Consider the following 23081-nt stretch of genomic DNA (forward strand, 5'->3'; position numbering starts at 1 on the left):
AATAAAAACAGAGTTTTTTGCCCCACTGTTTGTAAATAAGGTATTTAGTCAGCCACCAATTGTGCAAGTTCTCCCACTTAAAAAGATGAGAGGCCTGTAATTTTCATCATAGGTACACTTCAATTATGACAGACAAAATTAGAAGAAAAAAAATTTAATGAATTTATTTGCAAATTATGGTGGAAAATAAGTATTTGGTCACCTACAAACAAGCAAGATTTCTGGCACTCACAGACCTGTAACTTCTTCTTTAAGAGGCTCCTCTGTCCTCCACTCGTTACCTGTATTAATGGCACCTGTTTGAACTTATCAGTATAAAAGACACCTGTCCACAACCTCAAACAGTCACACTCCAAACTCCACTATGGCCAAGACCAAAGAGCTGTCAAGGACACCAGAAACAAAATTGTAGACCTGCACCAGGCTGGGAAGACTGAATCTGCAATAGGTAAGCAGCTTGGTTTGAAGAAATCAACTGTGGGAGCAATTATTAGGAAATGGAAGACATACAAGACCACCGATAATTTCCCTCGATCTGGGGCTCCACGCAAGATCTCATCCGTGGGGTCAAAATGATCACAAGAACGGTGAGCAAAAATCCCAGAACCACACGGGGGGACCTAGTGAATGACCTGCAGAGAGCTGGGACCAAAGTAACAAAGCCTACCATCAGTAACACACTACGCCGCCAGGGACTCAAATCTTGCAGTGCCAGACGTGTCCCCCTGCTTAAGCCAGTACATGTCCAGGCCCGTCTGAAGTTTTCTAGAGAGCATTTGGATGATCCAGAAGAATATTGGGAGAATGTCATATGGGAGAATGTCATATGGTCAGATTAAACCAAACTAGTTAGTAAATACAGTAGAATAGAATACAGTATATACATATGAGATGAGTAAAGCAGTATGTAAACATTATTAAAATGACTAGGCTGTAATGTAACAATGTTGTAGAATAATAGTGAAGACATCAAAACTATGAAATAAAACTTATGGAATAACCAAAAAAGTGTTAAACAGATCTAAATATATTTTATATTTGATTTTATTCAAAGTCACGACCCTTTTGCCTTGATGACAGACTCTTGGTATTCTCTCAACCAGCCTCACCTGGAATGCTTTTCCAACAGTTGAAGGATTTCCCACATATCCTGAGCACTTGTTGGCTGCTTTTCCTTCACTCTGCGTTCCAACTCATCCCAAACCATCTCAATTGGGTTGAGGTCAGGTGATTGGCGTATCACTGCAGAATTCTGTGGTAGCCATGCTGGTTAAGTGTGCTTGAATTCTAAATAAATCACAGACCGTGTCAATTTCTGATGCTGGTAACTCTAATGAACTTATCCTCTGCAGCAGAGGTAACTCTGGGTCTTCCTTTCCTGTGGCGGTCCTTATGAGAGCCAATTTCATCATAGCGCTTCATGGTATTTGCAACTGCACTTGAAGGAACTTTCAAAGTTCTTAAAATTTTCCGGATTGCCAGATTGACCTTCATCAAATCAAATTTCTCTGCGGTAGCAGAGAAAACAATCTATGACTTGGGTGACTGGAGTCTTTGACAATTTTATGGGCTTTCCTCTGACACCACCTAGTATGGATGGCAGGAAGCTTGGCCCCTGCCATCAACTGGGCCGTACGCACTACCCTCTGTAACGCCTTACGGTCAGATGCCGAGCAGTTGCCATACCAGGCAGTGATGCAACCAGTCAGGATGCTCTCTGGTGCAGCTGAAGAACTTTTTGAGAATCTGGGGACCCATGCCAAGTATTTTCAGTCTCCTAAAGGGGAAAATGTGGTGTTGTGCCCTCTTCACATATGTCTTGGTGTGTTTGGACCATGATAGTTCGTTGGTGATGTGGACACCAAGGAACTTTGAACTCTCGACCTGCTCCACTACAACCCTGTTGATGTTAATGGGGGCCTGTTTGGCCCACCTTTTCCTGTAGTCCACGATCAACTCCTTTTCTCTTTGCTTATTTGAGCTGTTCTTGCCATAATATGGACTTGGTCTTTTACCAAATAAGGCTATCTTCTGTATACCACCGCTTCCTTGTCACATCACAACTGATTGGCTCAAATGCATGAAGAAGGAAATAAATTCCACAAATTAACTTTTAACAAGGCACACCTGTAAATTGAAATGCATTCCAGGTGACTACTTCATGAAACTGGTTGAGAGAGGCTACTTTGGAGAATCTCACATTTTAAATATAGATTTTTTTAAAACTTTTTTGGTTACTACATGATTCCATATGTGTTATTTCATAGTTTTGATGTCTACACTATTTTACAATGTAGAATATAGTGAAAATAAAGAAATACCCTTGAATGAGTATATATATACACCCTTGAATGAGTATATATACCCTTAAATGAGTATATGTACCCTTGAATGAGTAAGTGTCAACTTTTTACTGGTTTGTTCTTTAATTTAGACACATACAATGAGAGGTTAAATGTGTGACAGCAGTAAATATAATGGTAATGTGATATTTACTTCCTCTCTCTCCTCTCTCTCTCCTCCTCTGTCCTCTCTCGCTCTCCTCTGTCCTCTCTCGCTCTCCTCTGTCCTCTCTCGCTCTCCTCTGTCCTCTCTCTCTCTCAGGTCTTCTCCTCTGTTCAGAGCGTTCTTCATTCCCTTCCTCTCTGAGCATCACACCACATACACACGATACGTCATCCTGAAACCACGACGACCAAAGCAGCCTCGCAAACGCAGCCACGCCTGACCTCTGATCCCTGACCCTCAGCTCTGAAGTCTGCCCTGTACCCCCTCCACCCCACACATCTCCACTCATTCCTCTGGGTGGGATGGGTGTTTTAAAGATTTCTGACCCTTTAAGAACATAAGTCATGTGAGTGTGAAAGAGACATGTCCTGACCATCAAATGTTTGAAAGTGATGTTGACATGTGTGATAGCGTAATTAAGGTGTGTGTGTGTGTCAGAGAGCGAGTGTACGAGACTTTAATTGGAGAATAAAAACCTCTAAGTAAAACAGATTGAGTTCAGATACATTTATTTAGGGAGTACACACACTTTAATCAGTGGCAACCATAGTTCTCATTTCCTTGTTATCTATTCAAATTTTATTGTCCCGTGTACAAGGACAAGAAATGCCTTTCTTGCAAGCTCTTCCCCCAACAATGCAGTAATTAATTACAGTAGTACAATCATTAAACTATAAAGTAAAATTGAATAACAGTAGTACTATAAATAAAATAGAAAAAAAAGTGAACAGAAGATATACAGTATCCTGAACAGTAACAACAGCAAGGAGAGGAGAGAGGAGAAGGGGGGACTGGGGGAGAAAGTTGGATGATGGGAACAGGACAAGTAGAGGGGAGGTGGGGGGTGGAGGATGGGAAGAGAAGAGGGGAGACAGGTGGAATATGGGAGAGGGGGAGAAAGGTGGAGGAGTGGAGAGAGAAAGGTGGAGGATGGGAAGAGGAGAGAAATGTGGAGGATGGGAAGAGGAGAGAAATGTGGATGATCGGGAGGAGGAGTGGGAGAAAGGTGGAGGATGGGGGAGACAGGTGGAAGATGGGGGAGGAGGAGAGGAGGGTGGGGGAATGAGGGAGAAAGGTGGAGGATGGGGGGATGAGGGAGAAGATATCAGACCCAGCTATATATCATTTATAATATCAGACCCAGCTGTATGTGATGTATAAAACATGTGAATGGGGGCGTGCTCGGTCCTCCGTTTCCTGTAGTCCACGATCAGCTCCTTTGTCTTGCTGACGTTGAAGGAGAGGTGGTTGTGCTGGCACCACACCACCAGGTCTCTGATGCGTTGCTGGGCAGCTCACGGCTGCGTTTCCCTTTGTAAATCCGTGAGTTTGCAAGCCCTGCCACATCCGACAAGATTCAGAGCCAGTGTAGTACTCTTGTTGCACACGAGACATGCTGGTAGAAATTAGGTAAGACGAATTTCAGTTTTCATACGTTTAAATAACAGGCCATTAGGAGAGCTCTGGTTGAGTATTTTCTTGTGTGCTTATGGCCTTATACAGCTCATTGAGAGCGGACTTAGTACCAGCATCGGTTTGTGGTGGTAAATAGACAGCTAAAAAAACATTTAGATGAAAACTCTCTTGGTAAATAGTATTGTCATGAGTTTTTCTAACTCAGGCAAGCAAAACGTCAAGACTTCCTTAGTATTAGAGATTGCGCACCAGCTGTTATTAACAAAGAGACACACACCTCCTCCCCGACGCTGACATTTTTTATTTTATTTAACTAGGCAAGTCAGTTTAGAACAAATTCTTATTTACAATGACGGCCGATAGAACAGAGGGTACTGTTCACACTGCCCACTTTATCTACCATCTTCAGAAGTATCACTCTTGCAGTTATGATTTTATTTTTATTGAACCTTTATTTAACTAGACAAGTAAGTTAATTTCTTATTTACAATGACGGCCTACCAGAAGACAAAAGGCCTCCTGCGGGATCGGGGCTGGCTGGAATTAAAAATGTAAAATAAAATAAAAATATGGGACAAAACACACATCATGACGACACTACACAAAGAGAGACATAAGATGTCAACATAGCATGGCAGCAACAAATGAAAACACAGCATGGTGGCAACACACCATGACAACAACATGGTAGCAACACAACATGGCAGCAGCACAACATGGTAGCAGCACAAACCAGGGATGCTAACTAGTCACCTTTTGGCGAAATTCGCCGTTATGAATCCAAAATAGGTGATCTATGTGATTAGTGTGGATCCGATGGGGGGGTGGGGGGTTGAATGACTACTGGCTGTATGTGATCGAGTGATGTATGTTTGGAGCAATACTGTCTGTATTCAAGCCAATTGTTCTAATAACAACAGAATACAGCAAGTGTTACGCCCCTGAAAACAGGGGAGAAATAATCACGAGTGATACGGTGTTGTATTCTCAATTCAACGTTTAGTTCAATCATTTCACAAAAGTAACACATTACAAAACAACAGAAAACCCATTATACAAATAACACAGCAAAATATCTTATTAACAACGTGCATGTTCATTCACAATCGACATAAAATGGCAGCTACTCTCAGTACGATGATATTCTTCACTTCAACAGAGCAGGGCTAATATTACTCTCTTCAAACTTAACTCTAACTTCCTCAAGATGTAACTAAGACACACCTTAAACACTCTTGACATGTTAGCGAGTTATAACATTTAAATTACTATTTTTATCATCAATAAAGTATCTGAAAACAGGGGAGAAATAATCACGAGAGTGATACGGTGTTGTATTCTCAATTCAACGTTTAGTTCAATGAGAAAAGACCGCGATTTTCCCCAGGAATATGGGTGGAGACCAGAGCAATCGATCTCCGGCTCATAGATTAAGAGCATTTCGTAGATCACAGATGAACACTTTTAGGCACCACAAAATAAAGTAATCAATATAACGTTTACACATTACTCTCACAATTCGTACCCTTTGACAGATTTTAACTTTAACACAATTATATGAATGTTATCAATCTCTATCAACTAATACTGAATGCATCTTTTTAACCTTAGATGTTTTAAGATCCTCACATACTATGAACTTACTAATACTTTTTAATGTATAACAGGCTATGAATATTTCCTTTAACCTGTCACACAAGCGACTGAAGAGAGAAGAGAGAACCAATGTGCTAGTTTCAGCATCAGCGCGCATTCTGGAAAGACAGCGGGGAAGTGGAAAGGCAGTTTGCCAGGTAACTTAGCAGCATGACCCCTGACCGATAACGAAGAGGTGGGTGAGAAGCCTGATCAAAGAGATGGGGGTGAGAAGGTGATGAAGCACACTTCATGAGCCGTAACCGAAAAACAAGTGGCATTTGGAAAGTTTGAGGTGAGGGAGAAAGTGTGGTGGAACAAGTATTGTTAGCATTGTTAAGTATCTTGCTAGCTGGATCAAATTCTCCCTTAGCTAGACAGAGAAATGTTGAGCAACATTAACCAACTTAACTGATCAAATAATTAAGTTTATGGTGTGAAGATTAGCTGGCTAATAAAGTCAGACTGCTAACCTTAGCTCATCTGATCAGTAGCTAGCTAACGTTAGTAACCTAACCAATTCGCTAAAGTATAAACTGGTAACGTTGCCGTTCATCAAGTTAGAATGCGTTAGTTGCTTACTGGAGCCTGGCAATATATGTGAAATGTTAACTAGTTAACCAGCTAATGACCTGAACAGCCTGTTCACCCCGCTATCATCCAGAAGGCGAGGTCAGTACAGGTGCATCAAAGCTGGGAACGAGAGACTGAAAAACAGCTTCTGTCTCAAGGCCACCAGACTCTTAAACAGCCATCACTAACATTGAGTGGCTGCTGCCAACATACTGACTCAACTCTAGCCTCTTTAATAATGGAAAAATGTTTGTAATAAATGTATCACAAGTCACTTTAAACAATGCCACTTAATATAATGTTTACATACCCTACATTACTCATCTCATATGTATATACTGTACTCTATACCATCTACTGCATCCTGCCTATGCTGTTCGGCCATCGCTCATCCATATATCTTTATTGACATATTCTTATTCATTCCTTTACACTTGTGTGTATAAGGTAGTTGTTGTGAAATTGTTAGGTTAGATATAACTGCATGGTCGGAACTATAAGCACAAGCATTTCACTACACTCGCATTAACATCTGCTAACCATGTGTATGTAACAAATAAAATTAGATTTGATTTGTTTAATTATATATCAACAGAGCATATCTTTTTCTCTCTGGATTCCTACCGCACCTTAACACAGGATCATCGCAGCTAGCTCACAGATCACTGCACCTGTACATAGCCCATCTGTAAACAGCCCATCTACCTACCTCATCCCCATACTGTATTTATTAATTTTGCTCCTTTGCTCCCCAGTATCTCTACTTGCACATTCATCTTCTGCACATCTACCATTCCAGTGTTTAATTGCTATATTGTAATTACTTCGCCACCATGGCCTATTTATTGCCTTAACACACCTCATTTGCACTCACTGTATAGAGACTTTTTGTTTTCTTTTTTACTGTATTATTGACTGTTTTGTTTATCCCATGTGTAACTCTGTGTTGTTGTTTACTCCATGTGTAACTCTGTTGTTGTTTACTCCATGTGTAACTCTGTTGTTGTTTACTCCATGTGTAACTCTGTGTTGTTGTTTGTGTCAAATTGCTATGCTTTTTCTTGGCCAGGTCACAGTTGCAAATGAGAACTTGTTCTCAACTAGCCTACCTGGTTAAATAAAGGTCAAATTAATTAATTAAATGACCCCAAGCATACTTCCAAAATTCTGGCAAAATGGCATAAGGACAACAAGTCAAGGTATTGGAGTGGCCATCACAAAGCGTGTGCGAGCAAGGAGGCCTATAAACCTGACTCAGTTACACCAGCTCTGTCAGAAGGAATGGGCAATAATTCACCTAATTTATTGGGGGAAGCTTGTGAAAGGCAATCTGAAACGTTTGACCGAAGTTAAACAATTTTAAGGCACACTCATTTAGTATTTGGTAGTGCATGTAAACTTCTGACCCACTGGGAATTTGATGAAAGAAATAAAAGCTGAAATAAATCAATCATTCTCTCTACTATTATTCTGACATTTCACATTCTTAAAATAAAGTGGTGATCCTAACTGACCTAAAACAGGGAATTTTTTTACTGGGATTAAAAGACAGAAATTGTGAAAAACTGAGTTTAAATGTATTTGGCTAAGGTGTATCTAAACTTCCGACTTGAACTGTATATACACTTGTGTTCCCCATGTACTTTTTGTATTGATTTGTTGTTAATAAAAATAACATTTAAAAGGGCTAAAGTTGGCTGGCTTGCTAGCTACTTCCAGACACAAATGAAAGAGCATCTCACTCTGAACATGTTACTGGCCTGGCAGAGCTGGTTAGGATGTTTTCATGTTATCTATGGCGTTGGTGACTGTAACTGTGCTGCCGTCAACAATTTAATTACGTTTTTTTTGCCATCATTTACTGACATCATATTCAACATGTGTTGAGTGTTAAATTCCTCAGTTATTATGTCTCTGGCACACAGTCGAGAGTGCTCTGAAATCGGAGTTGATAGCCAGAGTGAATGAACTCTTATTTTTCTATTCGTGTATTAATACTTATTACTATTACTGTAATGAAACAGGCAGGGAGCAGATCTCGAACCCTCAACCTTCTATTCCGAAGTTCAGCGCGTTATCGACTGCGACAAGGATATAAAGCGTGCTTAAGCGGCAGAGTCGACGATATATGCGCTTTTAAACCCAGGATCGTTAGTTACACAACTCTCCTTTCAGAGGGCGTCCTTGTGCTAGTTTGTGACTCAACGTCTTATAGGAACGCGCTCACCGGCAGAGGACTTGCATGTTCGTGGATGCAAGGTCCGATCACTTCTGAGACCAATGTAATGAAACAGGCAGGGAGCAGGTAGACCGATGTCCAGCGCGCTATCGAATGTGCCCCAAAAGCATGCTCAAACGGCGGAGTCGATATCCGCGCCTATAAACCCAGGCTCGTTATAATACTTATTATTAATACTGATTTCCAAGTGAGAAAGGTCTTAGGAATGTGTGTATATGTGTATATAGATGTGTGTGTGTGTATGTATGTATATATATGTTTTTTTTATATTTAAAATATATATATTTAACTGTATATATTGTAATCTTGATTTGTTGTTAATTAAATAAAAAATAAAATAATTTAAAAACTGTACATTTATGAAGGCACCCATAGGGCTTATGTGGACGGATCCGCTGTTTGCGCAGAGCTGCTGGTTGTGTCACATCGCCAAGGAAACGCTTGACAATAAAGGAGCGTGCAGGAGTTCTGTCCCCAAGTCCAGTTCACTCTGTCAGCAGGTAAGAAGTATGTAGGTAGAAATTTCGATATTTACTTCAGGCCATTACCAACTAAATACATCACGCTGTACCGTTTATCCCGGTCAAACGGGACATTTACACATTCCTGGGTGGAAATTAGGTTTACTGTTTGGAAAATATTGTCCAGTTTCTACCGGGACCTGCGTGTGTGCGTGTGGTCGTGCACTCTTGTTCTCCTTGCCATTGAGATGTGAATTACAGAAAGGCTATTTGATAGTAGGATATTTAGATATGATTAGGCTGGACACATTACAACAACGCTTTTTTCTGATAACTAGTTCATTGCATCTGCCGTGGAGCCCAGTTTCATAAAATTACAATATCTCCCAGCTGCTTGGTGTAGTTTTGAAGTAACTGCGGAAAAACAGGACTTGTTTTATGGCATTATTCAAACTGCCAGCTCCCTATTAGTTGTATTGAACTCCGTGGAACCAACTGCCTTCAGAACGCTCTTTTCCCAGGTCATTATTCTGCGTCACAATGCCTGCTTCGCTGTAGCCGGACACCTTAAACTCGTTACTTCATCTAACGTATCATTAACAGGGTAACAGCTACTTGATGCGCAAACTCATTGTTCACCTGGGTACACGTTGTGTTGACCAACATATCTATCGATGGCTGGCGCAAAGTGTTCAAACGGTAAACATTTTTTGGTCATAGTTAACCATATTTTATTTCAGAAAAATGTCTAAAAACCTAAAGAAAACGCATGTCCCTGTCCTCTTTTTCAAGATGTGGCCGATTTAAACAGCCAGATGACATTTTTGAATTAAGAAATACACTTTGACGATTTGTTGTTTCTAAATGGCTGATGGATAATTTGATATGCGTCGAAATCGTTGTTGGTAGGCGTCGAATTGAGCGAATACTGTGCAGGTTCATTGCGTTGTAAGCAAAATGGATAGGTCTAGCTCATTGATTTGTAGATCCTTCGCAGTTTCTACTTCAGATTATGAGCCTAGTCGCAAATGAGGTATGAAGTAACCAGAGAAGGCCGTAAAAACCCTAAACCTAATAATCAAATGTATTTATAAAGCCCTTTTTACATCAGCAGATGTCACAAAGTGCTATACAGAAACTCTAACCCTACGTATAACCTATTTTACCCTTAACCCTAACCCTAATTCTAGGGTAGGGTGGACTAGAACACTATTAGAAACTATTTTAGTAATAATATAATGTTAGTTAACATCATTGTAGTAAATAGCATTTTATTAGTTATTATATTTATTATTGTAAGGCAGAACACTTAACAAGCGACATTTGTTTTATTTTTCAATTGTGGTTTGAACTGCATGGGATAGGTGGGGCAGGTTTGAGAATGATCTAAGGAATTGCAGAAAAAAATACACTTTCTCAGCTGCCTCACCAATGGCTTAATGTAAATTAATAACTTTGAATTTGGTAGCATTGCCTTTAAATTGTTTAACTTGGGTCAAACATTTTTGGTAGCCTTCCACAAGCTTCCCACAAAAAAATGGGTACATTTTAGCCCATTCCTCCTGACAGAGCTGGTGTAACTGAGTCAGGTTTGTAGGCCTCCTTGCTTGCACACGCTTTTTCAGTTCTGCCCAAAAAATGTTCTATAGGATTGATGTCAGTGCTTTGTGATGGCCACTCCAATACCTTGACTTTGTTGTCCTTAAAATCTGTTAGGGCAAGGTGAGACGTCTGCGTCTCACATAGCCTACAGGAAATGGAAATGCGCAACGCCAAATGCTAATAGTACTCGCTAAAACTCAAACTTTCATTAAAAAACACATGCAGGGTACTCAATTAAAGCTACACTCGTTGTGAATCTAGCCAACATGTCAGATTTTTAAAATGCTTTTCGGCGAAAGCATGAGAAGCTATTATCTGATAGCATGCACCCCCCCCGCAATACCGGAAAAAGACGTAAACAAAGGAATTAGCGTAGCCGGCGCTACACAAAACGCAGGAATAAAATATAAAACATTCGTTACCTTTGACGAGCTTCTTTGTTGGCACTCCTATGTCCCATAAACATCACAATTGGGTATTTTTTTCGATTAAACCCGTCCATGTATACCCAAAATGTCCATTTATGAAGCGAGTCTGATCCAGGAAAAAGCAGCTTTACAAAACGCTACGTCATTTTTTTAAATTAAAAAAGTTGCCGATAAACTTTGACAAAACACTTCAAACTACTTTTGTAAGCCAACTTTAGGTATTAGTACACGTTAATAATCGATCAAATTGATCACGGGGCGATCTGTATTCAATAGCAGCAGTTCTTGAAATGAAGCTCCGTTTTCTCTCTCTCAAAAGTTCAAGATGTGTACTTGATGACAGGAAGTGCCTATTTCTCATCTGACCAAGGATTAACTTCAAAGCAAATGACAGTACTGGCGACATCGTGTAGAAGCTGTAGGCATTGTAACCTCCTCGCTATCTATTTTCCCTTGCCATTGACAATACAGGCAACTGGCGGAAGGATTTTTTTTTTTTTTTTGTGAACAGTTTTCCTTGGGCTTTTGCTTGCTCCTCACGCTCTGTTATAGTCACAGACATGATTTAACTAGTTCTATAAACTTCAGTGTTTTCTATCCACACATACTAATCATATGCATGTGCTATATATTCCTGGCATGAGTAGCAGGACATTGAAATTTTGTGCGATTTTTAACATAATGTTGAAAAAAAAGTCCAGAGCTTTAAGAGGTTTTAAGCCATTTGGCCACAAATTTGGAAGTATGCTTGGGGTCATTGTCCATTTAGAAGACCCATTTGCGACCAAGCTTTAACTTCTTATGGTATAGGTGACGCTTGTGTCCCACTTGGCCAAAAACCAGGGAAAATGCAGCACGGCAAATTCAAATAAATTGATATAAAAATCAAACTTTCCTTAAATCACACATGTAAGATACTCAATTAAAGCTGCACTCTTTGTGAATCCAGCCAACATGTCAGATTTTAAAAAGGCTTTTCGGCGAAAGCATAAGAAGCTATTTTCTGATGATAGCACAACAGTAAACAAAGAGGGTAGCATATCTCAACCCTGCAGGCGCTACACAAAACGCAGAAATAAAATATAAAACATGCCTTACCTTTTGACGAGCTTCTTTTGTTGGCACTCCAATATGTCCCATAAACATCACAATTGGTACTTTTGTTCGATTAATTCTGTCTATATTGTGACGGCCCTGAATTTTTCTGAACCGTCTCAGTGCTTCTCCTTCCAATATGGCGCTTTCCCTTTAATTCCCAAGTAAATAGTGCTTCTCCTTCCAATAGGGCGCTTTCCCTTTAGTTCCCAAGTAAATAGTGCTTCTCCTTCCAATAGGGCGCTTTCCCTTTAATTCCCAAGTAAATAGTGCTTCTCCTTCCAATATGGCGCTTTCCCTTTAATTCCCAAGTAAATAGTGCTTCTCCTTCCAATATGGCGCTTTCCCTTTAATTCCCAAGTAAATAGTGCTTCTCCTTCCAATAGGGCGCTTTCCCTTTAATTCCCAATTAAATAGTGCTTTTCCTTCCAATAGGGCGCTTTCCCTTTAATTCCCAAGTAAATAGTGCTTCTCCTTCCAATAGGGCGCTTTCCTTTAATTCCCAATTAAATAGTGCTTCTCCTTCCAATAGGGCGCTTTCCCTTTAGTTCCCAAGTAAATAGTGCTTCTCCTTCCAATAGGGCGCTTTCCCTTTAATTCCCAAGTAAATAGTGCTTCTCCTTCCAATAGGGCGCTTTCCCTTTAATTCCCAAGTAAATAGCCAGTATCAGCTGCGCAAAAGTGGGTTGTGATGGAGACGTGAATGAGGATGTGGTCAACCCTCAGTTCCGAAGCTTCTCTATTCCGTTTGTTTTGTTGCCGTTAAACGTGTGTTTTGTAGCCTAATAGAGTTTACCCAGGATCGGATCCACTCTTTGCGTCCGTGGACTACACCTCTCCGTTCTTCGTGGCCTTTCTCCGCTGGAGATCTATTGGCGGATTGGATTGTCTGACTACAACCTTTTTTGTATACGGTATTTCATTTGTTTTGATGTCATGTATACGGTGGTGATTTATGTAGTTAAGTTGTAGTTGAGGACTTAGTAAGAGTTGATACGCATTAAAGTTGTGGTAAAATTATTGTTATTGATTGTATGATTTAATACTGGGTTTACGCTACACTTGACTGAACGGACAAACATTGCGTGACAAAAGTCACTTGAGTTCCCTGAACTCCTTTACCGGGCTGGACTCTTTTTAGGCCTGAGGTACAGGACATTTCTGGAGGAACCAGAACTCATTGTGATATTATTATATGTGTAATCATTGGTGTTGCTAATGCAACCCACGCAAAATAATATAGTTGTTTTTGAAGTTCTTTCCAATGTTAAGGGTTTATGAAAAGTTTATTTCCATCCTGACTTTTACATAAGTCCTTTGTATTGGTGTAGACTTGACGGACCAGATGGGACTCATTCCCTCCCAAACCAAAAGGAGAAACCAATGTTTTCTCTGGTAGGCACAACCTACCTGGCACCCCTATAAATAATAGCCTCAAGTCAAAAGCGTTACAATATATCCAAAATGTCCATTTATTTGGCGCTTTGATCCAGAAAAAAACAGCTTCCAAAATGCGCAACGTCACTACAAAATATTTTGAACTACTTTTGTAATACAACTTTAGTTATTTTTAAACATTAATAATCAATCAAATTGTAGAGGGGTCTGTGTTCAATACAGGAAGACAACAAACCAAGCTACTTTTCATGTCTTGCGCAACTCTCAACAGTGTTACCCAGTTCCTAGATGGCCCACTTCTTCATTGCACAAAATAATAACCTCAACCAAATTCCAAAGACTGGTGACATCCAGTGGAAGCGGTAGGAACTCAAAACAAGTTCCTAAGAAATATCGTTTGCCAATGAGAAATCACTGAACAGACACAGACCTAAAAAAAAAAAAACATTCTGAACGGTTAGTCCTCGGGGTTTTGCCTGCTACATAAGTTCTGTTATACTTACAGACATGATTCAAACTGTTTTAGGAACTTAAGTGTTTTCTATCCAAATCTACTAATAATATGCATATCTTATTCTTGGCATGAGTAGCAGGAAGTTGAAATTGGGCACGCTATTTATCCAAAAGTGAAAATGCTGCTCCCTATACAGTATATATTGATATTTGTCAATAAAACTCATGAATGCAACTGTTTATGTAAAATGTTGTGTTCTACTTGTAGCCCTGGTGTCCTGAAAATAACATTTAGCCTCACAATTAAGTGTTTTACCATAAGGCCTGAACATGCAGATAAATGAAGAGTCCATTTTTGCTGGTCTCTCAGTGGGTTAGAAGTCTTACTCACATCAGCTACTGAGAGTGAGATCATAAAGCCAGGTTGAAATGCTTATGTTTTCTCATAATTTGGTTGGGTCTAATTATGTTGCTGTCCTGGGGCTCTGTGGAGTCTGTTTGTGTACAGAGCCTCAGAACCAGCTGGCTGAGGGGACTCTTCTCCAGGTTCACCTCTCTCTGTAGGTGAGTGCTTTGTTAGGAAAGGTTTGAGAATCGCATCCTTTTATGTAATTGTAGAATTTAATGTCTCTGTTCTGGATTTTTATAATTGGTGGGAATTCTGCTCTGCATGCAATATTTGGTGTTTTACGTTGTAAACGGAGGATGGTTTTGCAGAATTCTGCATGCAGTCTCAATTTGGTATTTGTCCCATTTTGTGAATTCTTGGTTGGTGAGTGAACCTCCCAACCAGACCTCACAACCATAATGGGCAATATGTTATAACTGATTTGTGTATTTTTAGGCAAAAATATATTGTATTCACTACCCTTGTCTCCCTCGCAGCAGGATGTCGTTCCCATGGACCTTCTCTCCTCCGTTCCACTACATGCTGCGTGCGTCTGGGCAGAGTGAGGTATGGAGCGACGCACGGCCGGAGGACAAGTTCCATCAGTACGGCTGGCGCTGTGGAACCAGCGAGGACGGATATGGTACCAGGACTCTGATCGGTAACTGGGTCGAACAACAAAAAGACATCACTCAATACCGGAAAGCCAGACCCCTTCCGTCACAGGTCAGACCCCTTCCGTCACAGGTCAGACCCCTTCCGTCACAGGTCAGACCCCTTCCGTCACAGGTCAGACTCCTATTTTCACATCCGACTCCTACCTTTACAAGTTAGACTAATCAGGTTAGTGGGGGGGAACTTAACCTGGCGAGGGTCTGGGGGAGAAATGATTTTGGGCGTCTAAAGCTAATTTCCCGCATTTTTACACAATACAATATGGCGTCTCGATTTAGAACAAAAAGTAATCAACTCTTTTTTAAAAAATAGAAAGTATTTTGATTGTCTTTACTAAGACATCCTTTATATCAAATTTCAGCCAGACCGACCAGTCAGCCCGAGCCGCCTGCACGCGCAACCCCCACCTGTCCAGTCAATAACTAAATTTTCTCCCAACACATTTTCCTTCCCATTTCACACCTTTCATTTAAATACCAGGGGAAAAGATTTGAAAACAAATCTAAAAATCAAATGTCATCATTGTTGCTGCTTCCAGTTCAGTAGCCATACCTGAGATCAGGTGTGTTTTCAATTAGAGGAAGTTATAGCCTATGCATGGGCGGAGAAGCACGGGGCAGTTAGCTTTCCAAGGAAATGGACTTCCTAAATAGGACTATGCTTAGGCTATAGTTTACTACATTGCCCAGAAATAGGCCTAAATATTGATCACCCATATTTCTCTGTCTATAATCTTCCATTCCCAAAAGGTAGGCTATAAAAAAAAAGCTGAAGAGAAAGTCTCCAACTCTGCTCTCTTCAAACTACATCTGATATAGCCCTGTAATACAATTATTCATTGAACCTTTATTTAACTCGGCAAGTCAGTTACGAACAAATTGTTATTTACAATGAGAGGGGAACAGTGAGTTAACTGCCTTGTTCGGAGACAGAACAGAGTTTTACCTTGTCAGCTCAGGGATTCGATCCAGCAACCTTTCAGTTACTTGCCCAATGCTCTAACCACTAGGCTACCTGCTGGTTACTGGCCCAATGCTCTAACCACTAGGCTACCTGCTGGTTACTGGCCCAATGCTCTAACCACTAGGCTACCTGCTGGTTACTGACCCAACGCTCTTAACCACTAGGCTACCTGCTGGTTACTGACCCAGCGCTCCCACCGGTAGCGGATGGGAGTCGGACAGAAAGGAGGAGTGCAGTATGAAAAGCTGCAAATGTGGACGGGATGAAGAAATCGGCCTGTAATGTCAGAGCTGTTTATTACTGTCAGTGTGAAAAGTAGGGAACTAGCTAGGGAAACTGACAGATCAATAATGTTACAATGCCATACTGACTAAAAACTCATTGCACTGAAGAAATGTCAGAATATCAACCTTCAATCTTTTGGTTGATGTTTTCAACATTTAATTCAGGTCTAGTGTGATTGAGGCAAAAAAAAAGAATAGCTAACGTTAACAAGCTTTTGGCCAGCTCTCTCTCTCTCTCCAATGGTACATCAACTGGTGAAAGCTAGTCAAGCTCAATTACATATTTTGAAACGGGTCAAAACAAAGGCTACAAAAAATGTCCATACAAACAGCTGTTAGCATTAATAGCCACGTCATATCACTATCTGACCGATATCTAGAGGCTAGAGCTGACCTGGCTGTGGTAGCTACTAGCTAGCGTAGCTTATTCACCTCATTCGAGATGGTATGAAACATTGGCTAACATTACATGACAGTTAGAATACTAGCTCAGCACTGTGAATTAAAAACACTACTTTTGTTTTTTTATGTTATGTTAAACAGCAGTTACCTTGCCAGCTACATCAGTCAACTAAAGAGTAGCCAGTTTCTGCTCTGCTTGTGTTTACAACTCTGTGAAAGAGTGCAACACATACACACTGAACTATGCTCAACTCTCCCGTGCTGGTCCAGCCAGCCTTCCAGAAGCTTTGCCTTCACACAGCCTGTCAGCCTGCTCTGTGGTGTCCTTGGTCCTAAATCCAGTCAACGGACTTCTCCAAACAGCCCACCCGACCACTCGCATGGTCCGAAAGCAGATCCTTTTTTGTATCGCATTGCAATGTTAAAACGGTGGAGGGGGGACAAAAATGCAATGTCAGAATGTGGGGTGAATGTTTGTCTATGGAGATTGCATGTCTGTGTGCACAATTCTTTTTTTTACCTTTTATTTTACTAGGCAAGTCAGTTAAGAACAAATTCTTATTTTCAATGACGGCCTAGGAACAGTGGGTTAACTGCCTGTTCAGGGGCAGAACAACAGATTTTGTACCTTGACAGCTCGGGGATTTGAACTTGCAACCTTTCGGTTACTAGTCCAATGCTCTAACCACTAGGCTACCCTGCCGCCCCAGTCAAAAGTTTGGATACACCTACTCATTCAAGGGTTTTTATTTATTTCTACTATTTTCTACATTGTCGAATAATACTGAAGACCTCCACCTATGAATTAACACGTAGTGACCAAAAACAAATCAAAATGTATTTTTATGTTTGAGATTCTTCAAAGTAGCCACCCTTTGCCTTGATGACAGCTTTGCATTCTCTGAACCAGCTTCATGAGGTAGTCACCTGGAATGCATTTGAATTAACAGGTGTGCCTTGTTAAAAGTTTATTTGTGAAATGTATTTTCACTACAGATTGAGGAAGGGAGAGAGGGAGACACAGCTGCATGTTTTTACGAAAGGATAGATTTGGAGTTAGATAAGCTTGGATTTTTTGGCAGGGACATATGCAGCATAACCTTCACTCCAGATCAAAACTCCAAACCTACAAACTAATTTTAGACAATATTACCTGGAAGGATTACTCCTACCAAGGATTCCTTTTGTCCAAGCTGTAAACAGCAGAGACCTGAGGACACCATCCAACATGGAACTGAGACAGAACAGATACAACTTCAATTAGTACTGAGGTGTGAAGTGTCGAAGCCTTTGAGCACAACAAATGTCAGTCTCACGGGCTACCCACCCAAATCCAGAGGCCTTGAAGCCCTCTCCCACTGTTCAGAGACCGTCCACTGGCATTTTCTACAAGAAATCCTGTCTCCCCTCAGAAGTAATTCTCGTCTGCCCTCTCCTGTCTCCCCTGTCTGGTGTGTACGCCTACTCCCGTCTGCCCCTCTCCTGTCTCCCCTGTCTGGTACATGTACCTCGTCTGCCCTCTCCTGTCTCCCCCTGTCTGGTACATGTACCTCGTCTGCCCTCTCCTGTCTCCCCCTGTCTGGTACATGTACCTCGTCTGCCCTCTCCTGTCTCCCCCTGTCTGGTACATGTACCTCGTCTGCCCTCTCCTGTCTCCCCCTGTCTGGTACAGGTCTGCCCTCTCCTGTCTCCCCTGTCTGGTACAGGTACCTCTCTGCCCTCTCCTGTCTCCCCTGTCTGGTACAGGTACCTCGTCTGCCCTCTCCTGTCTCCCCTGTCTGGTACATGTACCTCGTCTGCCCTCTCCTGTCTCCCCCTGTCTGGTACATGTACCTCGTCTGCCCTCTCCTGTCTCCCCCTGTCTGGTACAGGTGCCCGTCTGCCCTCTCCTGTCTCCCCCTGTCTGGTACAGGTACCTCGTCTGCCCTCTCCTGTCTCCCCCTGTCTGGTACATGTACCTCGTCTGCCCTCTCCTGTCTCCCCTGTCTGGTACAGGTACCTCGTCTGCCCTCTCCTGTCTCCCCTGTCTGGTACAGGTACCTCGTCTGCCCTCTCCTGTCTCCCCCTGTCTGGTACATGTACCTCGTCTGCCCTCTCCTGTCTCCCCTGTCTGGTACATGTACCTCGTCTGCCCTCTCCTGTCTCCCCCTGTCTGGTACATGTACCTCGTCTGCCCTCTCCTGTCTCCCCTGTCTGGTACAGGTACCCCTGCCCTCTCCTGTCTCCCCTGTCTGGTACAGGTACCTCGTCTGCCCCCTCTCCTGTCTCCCCCTGTCTGGTACAGGTACCTCTCTGCCCTCTCCTGTCTCCCCCTGTCTGGTACATGTACCTCGTCTGCCCTCTCCTGTCTCCCCTGTCTGGTACACCTCGTCTGCCCTCTCCTGTCTCCCTGTCTGGTACCTCACCTGCCCTCTCCTGTCTCCCCCTGTCTGGTCCACCACACACCCTCTCTCCCTCTCCTGTCTCCCCTGTCTGGTACATGTACCTCGTCTGCCCTCTCCTGTCTCCCCCTGTCTGGTACAGGTACCTCGTCTGCCCTCTCCTGTCTCCCCTGTCTGGTACAGGTACCTCGTCTGCCCTCTCCTGTCTCCCCTGTCTGGTACAGGTACCTCGTCTGCCCTCTCCTGTCCCCTGTCTGGTACAGGTACCTGTCTGCCCTCTCCTGTCTCCCCTGTCTGGTACATGTACCTCGTCTGCCCTCTCCTGTCTCCCCCTGTCTGGTACAGGTACCTCGTCTGCCCTCTCCTGTCTCCCCCTGTCTGGTACATGTACCTCGTCTGCCCTCTCCTGTCTCCCCCTGTCTGGTACATGTACCTCGTCTGCCCTCTCCTGTCTCTCCTGTCCTGTCTGGTACAGGTACCTCGTCTGCCCTCTCCTGTCTGGCCTGTCCCCTGTCTGGTACAGGTCCTGTCTCCCCCTGTCCTCTCGTCTGCCCTCTCCTGTCTCCCCTGTCTGGTACAGGTACCTGTCTCCTGTCCCTGTCTGGTCTGCAGGTACCCTGTCTCCCCCTGTCTCTCTGTACCTCGTCTGCCCTCCTGTCTCCCCTGTCTGGTACAGGTACCTCCACCACACTCATCCCTCTCCTCTCTCTCTCTGGCCTGTCTCCCCTGTCTGGTACAGGTACGTCTCCACCACACTCCCCCCTCTCTCTCTCCTGTCTCTCTGGCCTGTCTCTCCCTCTGGCCTGTCTGGTGCAGGTACCTCCACCACACTCACCCCTCTCTCTCTCTCTCTCTGGCCTGTCTCCCCCTGTCTGGTGCAGGTACCTCCACCACACTCATCTCTCTCTGTCTCTCTGTCTCTCTCAAATCCTATTCTAACCACCTCTCGTATTCATGTTACCTGATGAAATTGCTGTATAATATGATCTTGTTGCCTTCTCATGCACATTCAGATATCATAAATCAACACTGCAGAGCTCTCTCTGCCGTGCTTTGATTGTTTTACTGCTGATGATATCTGGGAATGTGTATGTACACCCTGGCCCATCAGCAGCTAGCCCCAATTCTGACTTGTGCTCTATTTGCTTCACTGATTTATGCTCTCGTAAATGTCTGGGTTTTCTGCACGTTAACGTTAGAACCTTATTACCTAAAATGGATCAATTTAAGGTGTGGGTTCACAGCTCCAATCCAGATGTGTTGGTCATTACTGAGACGTGGTTAAGGAAGAGTGTTTTGAATACTGATGTTAATCTTTCTGTTTAAAACCTTTTTCGGCAAGACGGATCTTCCAAAGGTGGTGAAGTGGTAATCTTTACCAAGGATCACCTTCAGTGCTCGGTTGTCTCCACCAAGTCTGTCCCCAAACAATTAGATTTTCTGGTTTTAAGCATTAAACTTTCAAATAGTTATTTGTTGACTGTTGCTGGGTGTTATCATCCTCCATCAGCCCCAGCCTGTACCCTACCTGCCCTAAGCTCTCACCTAGAAAAGGCTACTCTCCTCGATGTTATCCTCAATAACCCTGATGGGTATCAGTCTGGTGTTTTCTGTAATGACCTTAGTGATTACTGATTTACAGCCTGTGTTCGTGATGGCTGATCAGTGAAACAACCTGTCCTGATTTTGTCATAGACGCTTGGTAAAAAAACGTCCTTCCTTCATGAACTGGCCTCTGTAAATTGGTATAGAATCAGCTTGATCCCCTCTGTCGAAGACGCTTGGACCTTCTTTTTTGATATTTTCAGTGGTGTTCACAAACACCCCCATGAAGAAAATGAGAATTTAAAAACAGGTTCAGCCCCTGGTGCGACCGTGATCTTGCAGAGTTACTCCACCAGAAGAATCTCATTTGGCAAAAGGCTCAGCCAGACATACTCAGGCTGACTGGCTCTCGTTCAGGCAAATGAGAAATAAGTGCACTCAGGCTATCCGGAAGGTCAAAGGTAGTTACTTTAAGGAGCAGTTCTCTCTCTGTGGGTCTCACCCCAAGAAGTTCTGGAATATGGTTAAAGACCTGGAGAATAAACCCTCCTCCTCACAGCTGCCCATGTCCCTTTATGTTGATGATGTGGTTGTTACTGACAAGAAGCACATGGCTGAGCTCTTTAATCACCACTTCATTAAGTCAGGATTCCTATTTGACTCTGTCATGGCTCTTTGCCTGTCCAACATTTCCTCATCTCCCACCCATTCTAATGTGACTAGGCCGATGCTCCTCTTTTTCCCCTGCCCCGCTACAAAGATTCTCCCTGCAGGCGGTCACTGAAGGGGTGTCCACATACTTTTGGCCATAGTGTTTATTTCTTCCACCTCCCTGATATCTGTCCATTCCTCTCTTTCACAGTTCTCTCACTACTTTGACTCCACCTACTCCTCCTCCTTTAACCGTGAAGAGAAGAGACCCATCTACAGCTGTGAATAATACTACTGCATATTACAGAATTTTACTGAATATTACTTGGTATCACTGAATATTGCTGATGCTAATAGTATTTTGTCATAATATTACTGATGCTAATAGTATTTTGTCATATTACTGATAATGTATGTGTGTGTTCCAGTGAGGAAGGAGTCCAAGAGTTTCCTGGGCCAGCAGCTGGAGTTAGACCTCCCCCAAGAGGGACTACACCAGTCACACACACACCACACCACACCCCGTCTGGGACTGTGACGCTGCAGGATGCTAGGGGACAGCAGGAGAACACAGCAGGCAGAGCAGCATCCTTCTGACCCCTCAATAAATACTGATAAGAGTGGTTCACTTTTAGTAGTGCATCAGTGAATGTGGACTACTGTGTGTGTGTGTTTTACTGTATTTGCAGCCTTTGGAGCCAAATGTTCTTTTGGATCAACTCCCCCTGTTCCCTCTCTTACCCCATCTCCCCTCGTCCCCTCACTCACTCCCACTCTACCCCCCCACACTCTCTCTCTGTGTCTCTCAAATAGCATTGTAGTTTTTTTTTGTAAATTCTTTCAGTGTCAAGTAAATCTCTTTGTTTTCCTCATGATTGGGTTGGGTCTAATTATGTTGCTGTGTTGGGGCTCTGTAGGAAGCAAATCAAATTTTATTTGTCACATACACATGGTTAGCAGATGTTAATGCGAGTGTAGCGAAATGCTTGTGCTTCTAGTTCCGACAATGCAGTAATCCAGCTAACAATTCCAAAACTACTACCTTATACACAAGTGTAAAGGGATGAAGAATATGTACACAAAGATATATGAGTGATGGTACAGAGCGGCATAGGCAAGATGCAGTAGATGGTATCGAGTACAGTATATACATATGAGTATGTAAACAAAGTGGCATAGTTAAAAGTGGCTAGTGATACATGTATTACATAAAGATGCAGTAGATGATATAGAGTACAGTATATACATGAGATGAATGATGTAGGGTATGTAAACATATTAGGTAGCATTGTTTAAAGTGGCTAGTGATATATTTTACATAATTTCCCATCAATTCCCATTATTAAAGTGGCTGGAGTTGAGTCAGTGTGTTGGCAGCAGCCACTCAATGTTAGTGGTGGCTGTTTAACAGTCTGATGGCCTTGAGATAGAAGCTGTTTTTCAGTCTCTCGTTCCCAGCTTTGATGCACCTGTACTGACCTCGCCTTCTGGATGATAGCGGGGTGAACAGGCAGTGGCTCGGGTGGTTGTTGTCCTTGATGATCTTTATGGCCTTCCTGTGACATCGGGTGGTGTAGGTGTCCTGGAGGGCAGGTAGTTTGCCCCCGGTGATGTGTTGTGCAGACCTCACTACCCTCTGGAGAGCCTTAACTCTTTTGCCAGGTCACTTCACCTATTTTGTGGTCCGAGTTCTATTTTGCATTCACATTGCTATGTTTGGAAAAAGATCTTGATTCCTTTCTAACATTCACTCAATGAACTCTGGGTTTTTACAAAGTTCAGGACAAGCCATTCCATCAGAATGTGTTATCGGACAGCTAGTTACACCTACTTACATTGTGAAAGCTAATAGATTACATTTTGTTTTAAGATGAGACATAATTGTTATCAGAAGATACTAATAACATGTAAATATTATTATTAACAGAATAATAACTACAGATTAAATAATGGAGTAATTGAAGATTGTAGAGCCAATGGTGTG

At 42.5% G+C, this 23081-nt stretch overlaps 2 protein-coding genes across 5 annotated transcripts in view; both read left to right on the plus strand.

Moving 5' to 3' along the window:
* Positions 1–2998, plus strand: part of alg9 (ALG9 alpha-1,2-mannosyltransferase) — a 47499-nt gene extending 44501 nt beyond the window's left edge. For all 4 annotated transcript variants that reach the window (XM_042309214.1, XM_042309213.1, XM_042309215.1 and 1 more), the window contains one exon: positions 2605–2998. In XM_042309214.1, coding sequence (XP_042165148.1) covers positions 2605–2728 — 124 coding nt within the window. In that variant the 3' untranslated portion in view covers positions 2729–2998. The remainder of the gene's footprint in view (positions 1–2604) is intronic.
* A 5756-nt stretch (positions 2999–8754) lies between these two features.
* Positions 8755–21969, plus strand: lg30h11orf1 (linkage group 30 C11orf1 homolog). Its single transcript, XM_024393376.1, has 5 exons — positions 8755–8871; positions 14302–14372; positions 14694–14922; positions 21309–21378; positions 21526–21969. Exons 3-5 carry the CDS (start codon positions 14698–14700, stop codon positions 21633–21635), a joined length of 405 nt encoding a protein of 134 aa, XP_024249144.1. The 5' UTR covers positions 8755–8871; positions 14302–14372; positions 14694–14697; the 3' UTR covers positions 21636–21969.
* The last annotated feature ends 1112 nt before the right edge of the window (positions 21970–23081 follow it).

This window comes from Oncorhynchus tshawytscha, linkage group LG30, assembly GCF_018296145.1.
Source record: "Oncorhynchus tshawytscha isolate Ot180627B linkage group LG30, Otsh_v2.0, whole genome shotgun sequence".
Taxonomy (NCBI): domain Eukaryota; kingdom Metazoa; phylum Chordata; class Actinopteri; order Salmoniformes; family Salmonidae; genus Oncorhynchus; species Oncorhynchus tshawytscha.

Excerpts from the sequence above, each read along its gene's own strand:
- lg30h11orf1 (XM_024393376.1), top strand. The coding sequence starts at position 14,698 with ATGTCGTTCCCATGGACCTTCTCTCCTCCGTTCCACTACATGCTGCGT. Across the intron at positions 14,923-21,308 it reads CCAGACCCCTTCCGTCACAG|TTCTCTCACTACTTTGACTC; the intron begins GTCAGACCCCTT and ends TCTCTTTCACAG. Across the intron at positions 21,379-21,525 it reads GAAGAGACCCATCTACAGCT|TGAGGAAGGAGTCCAAGAGT; the intron begins GTGAATAATACT and ends TGTGTGTTCCAG.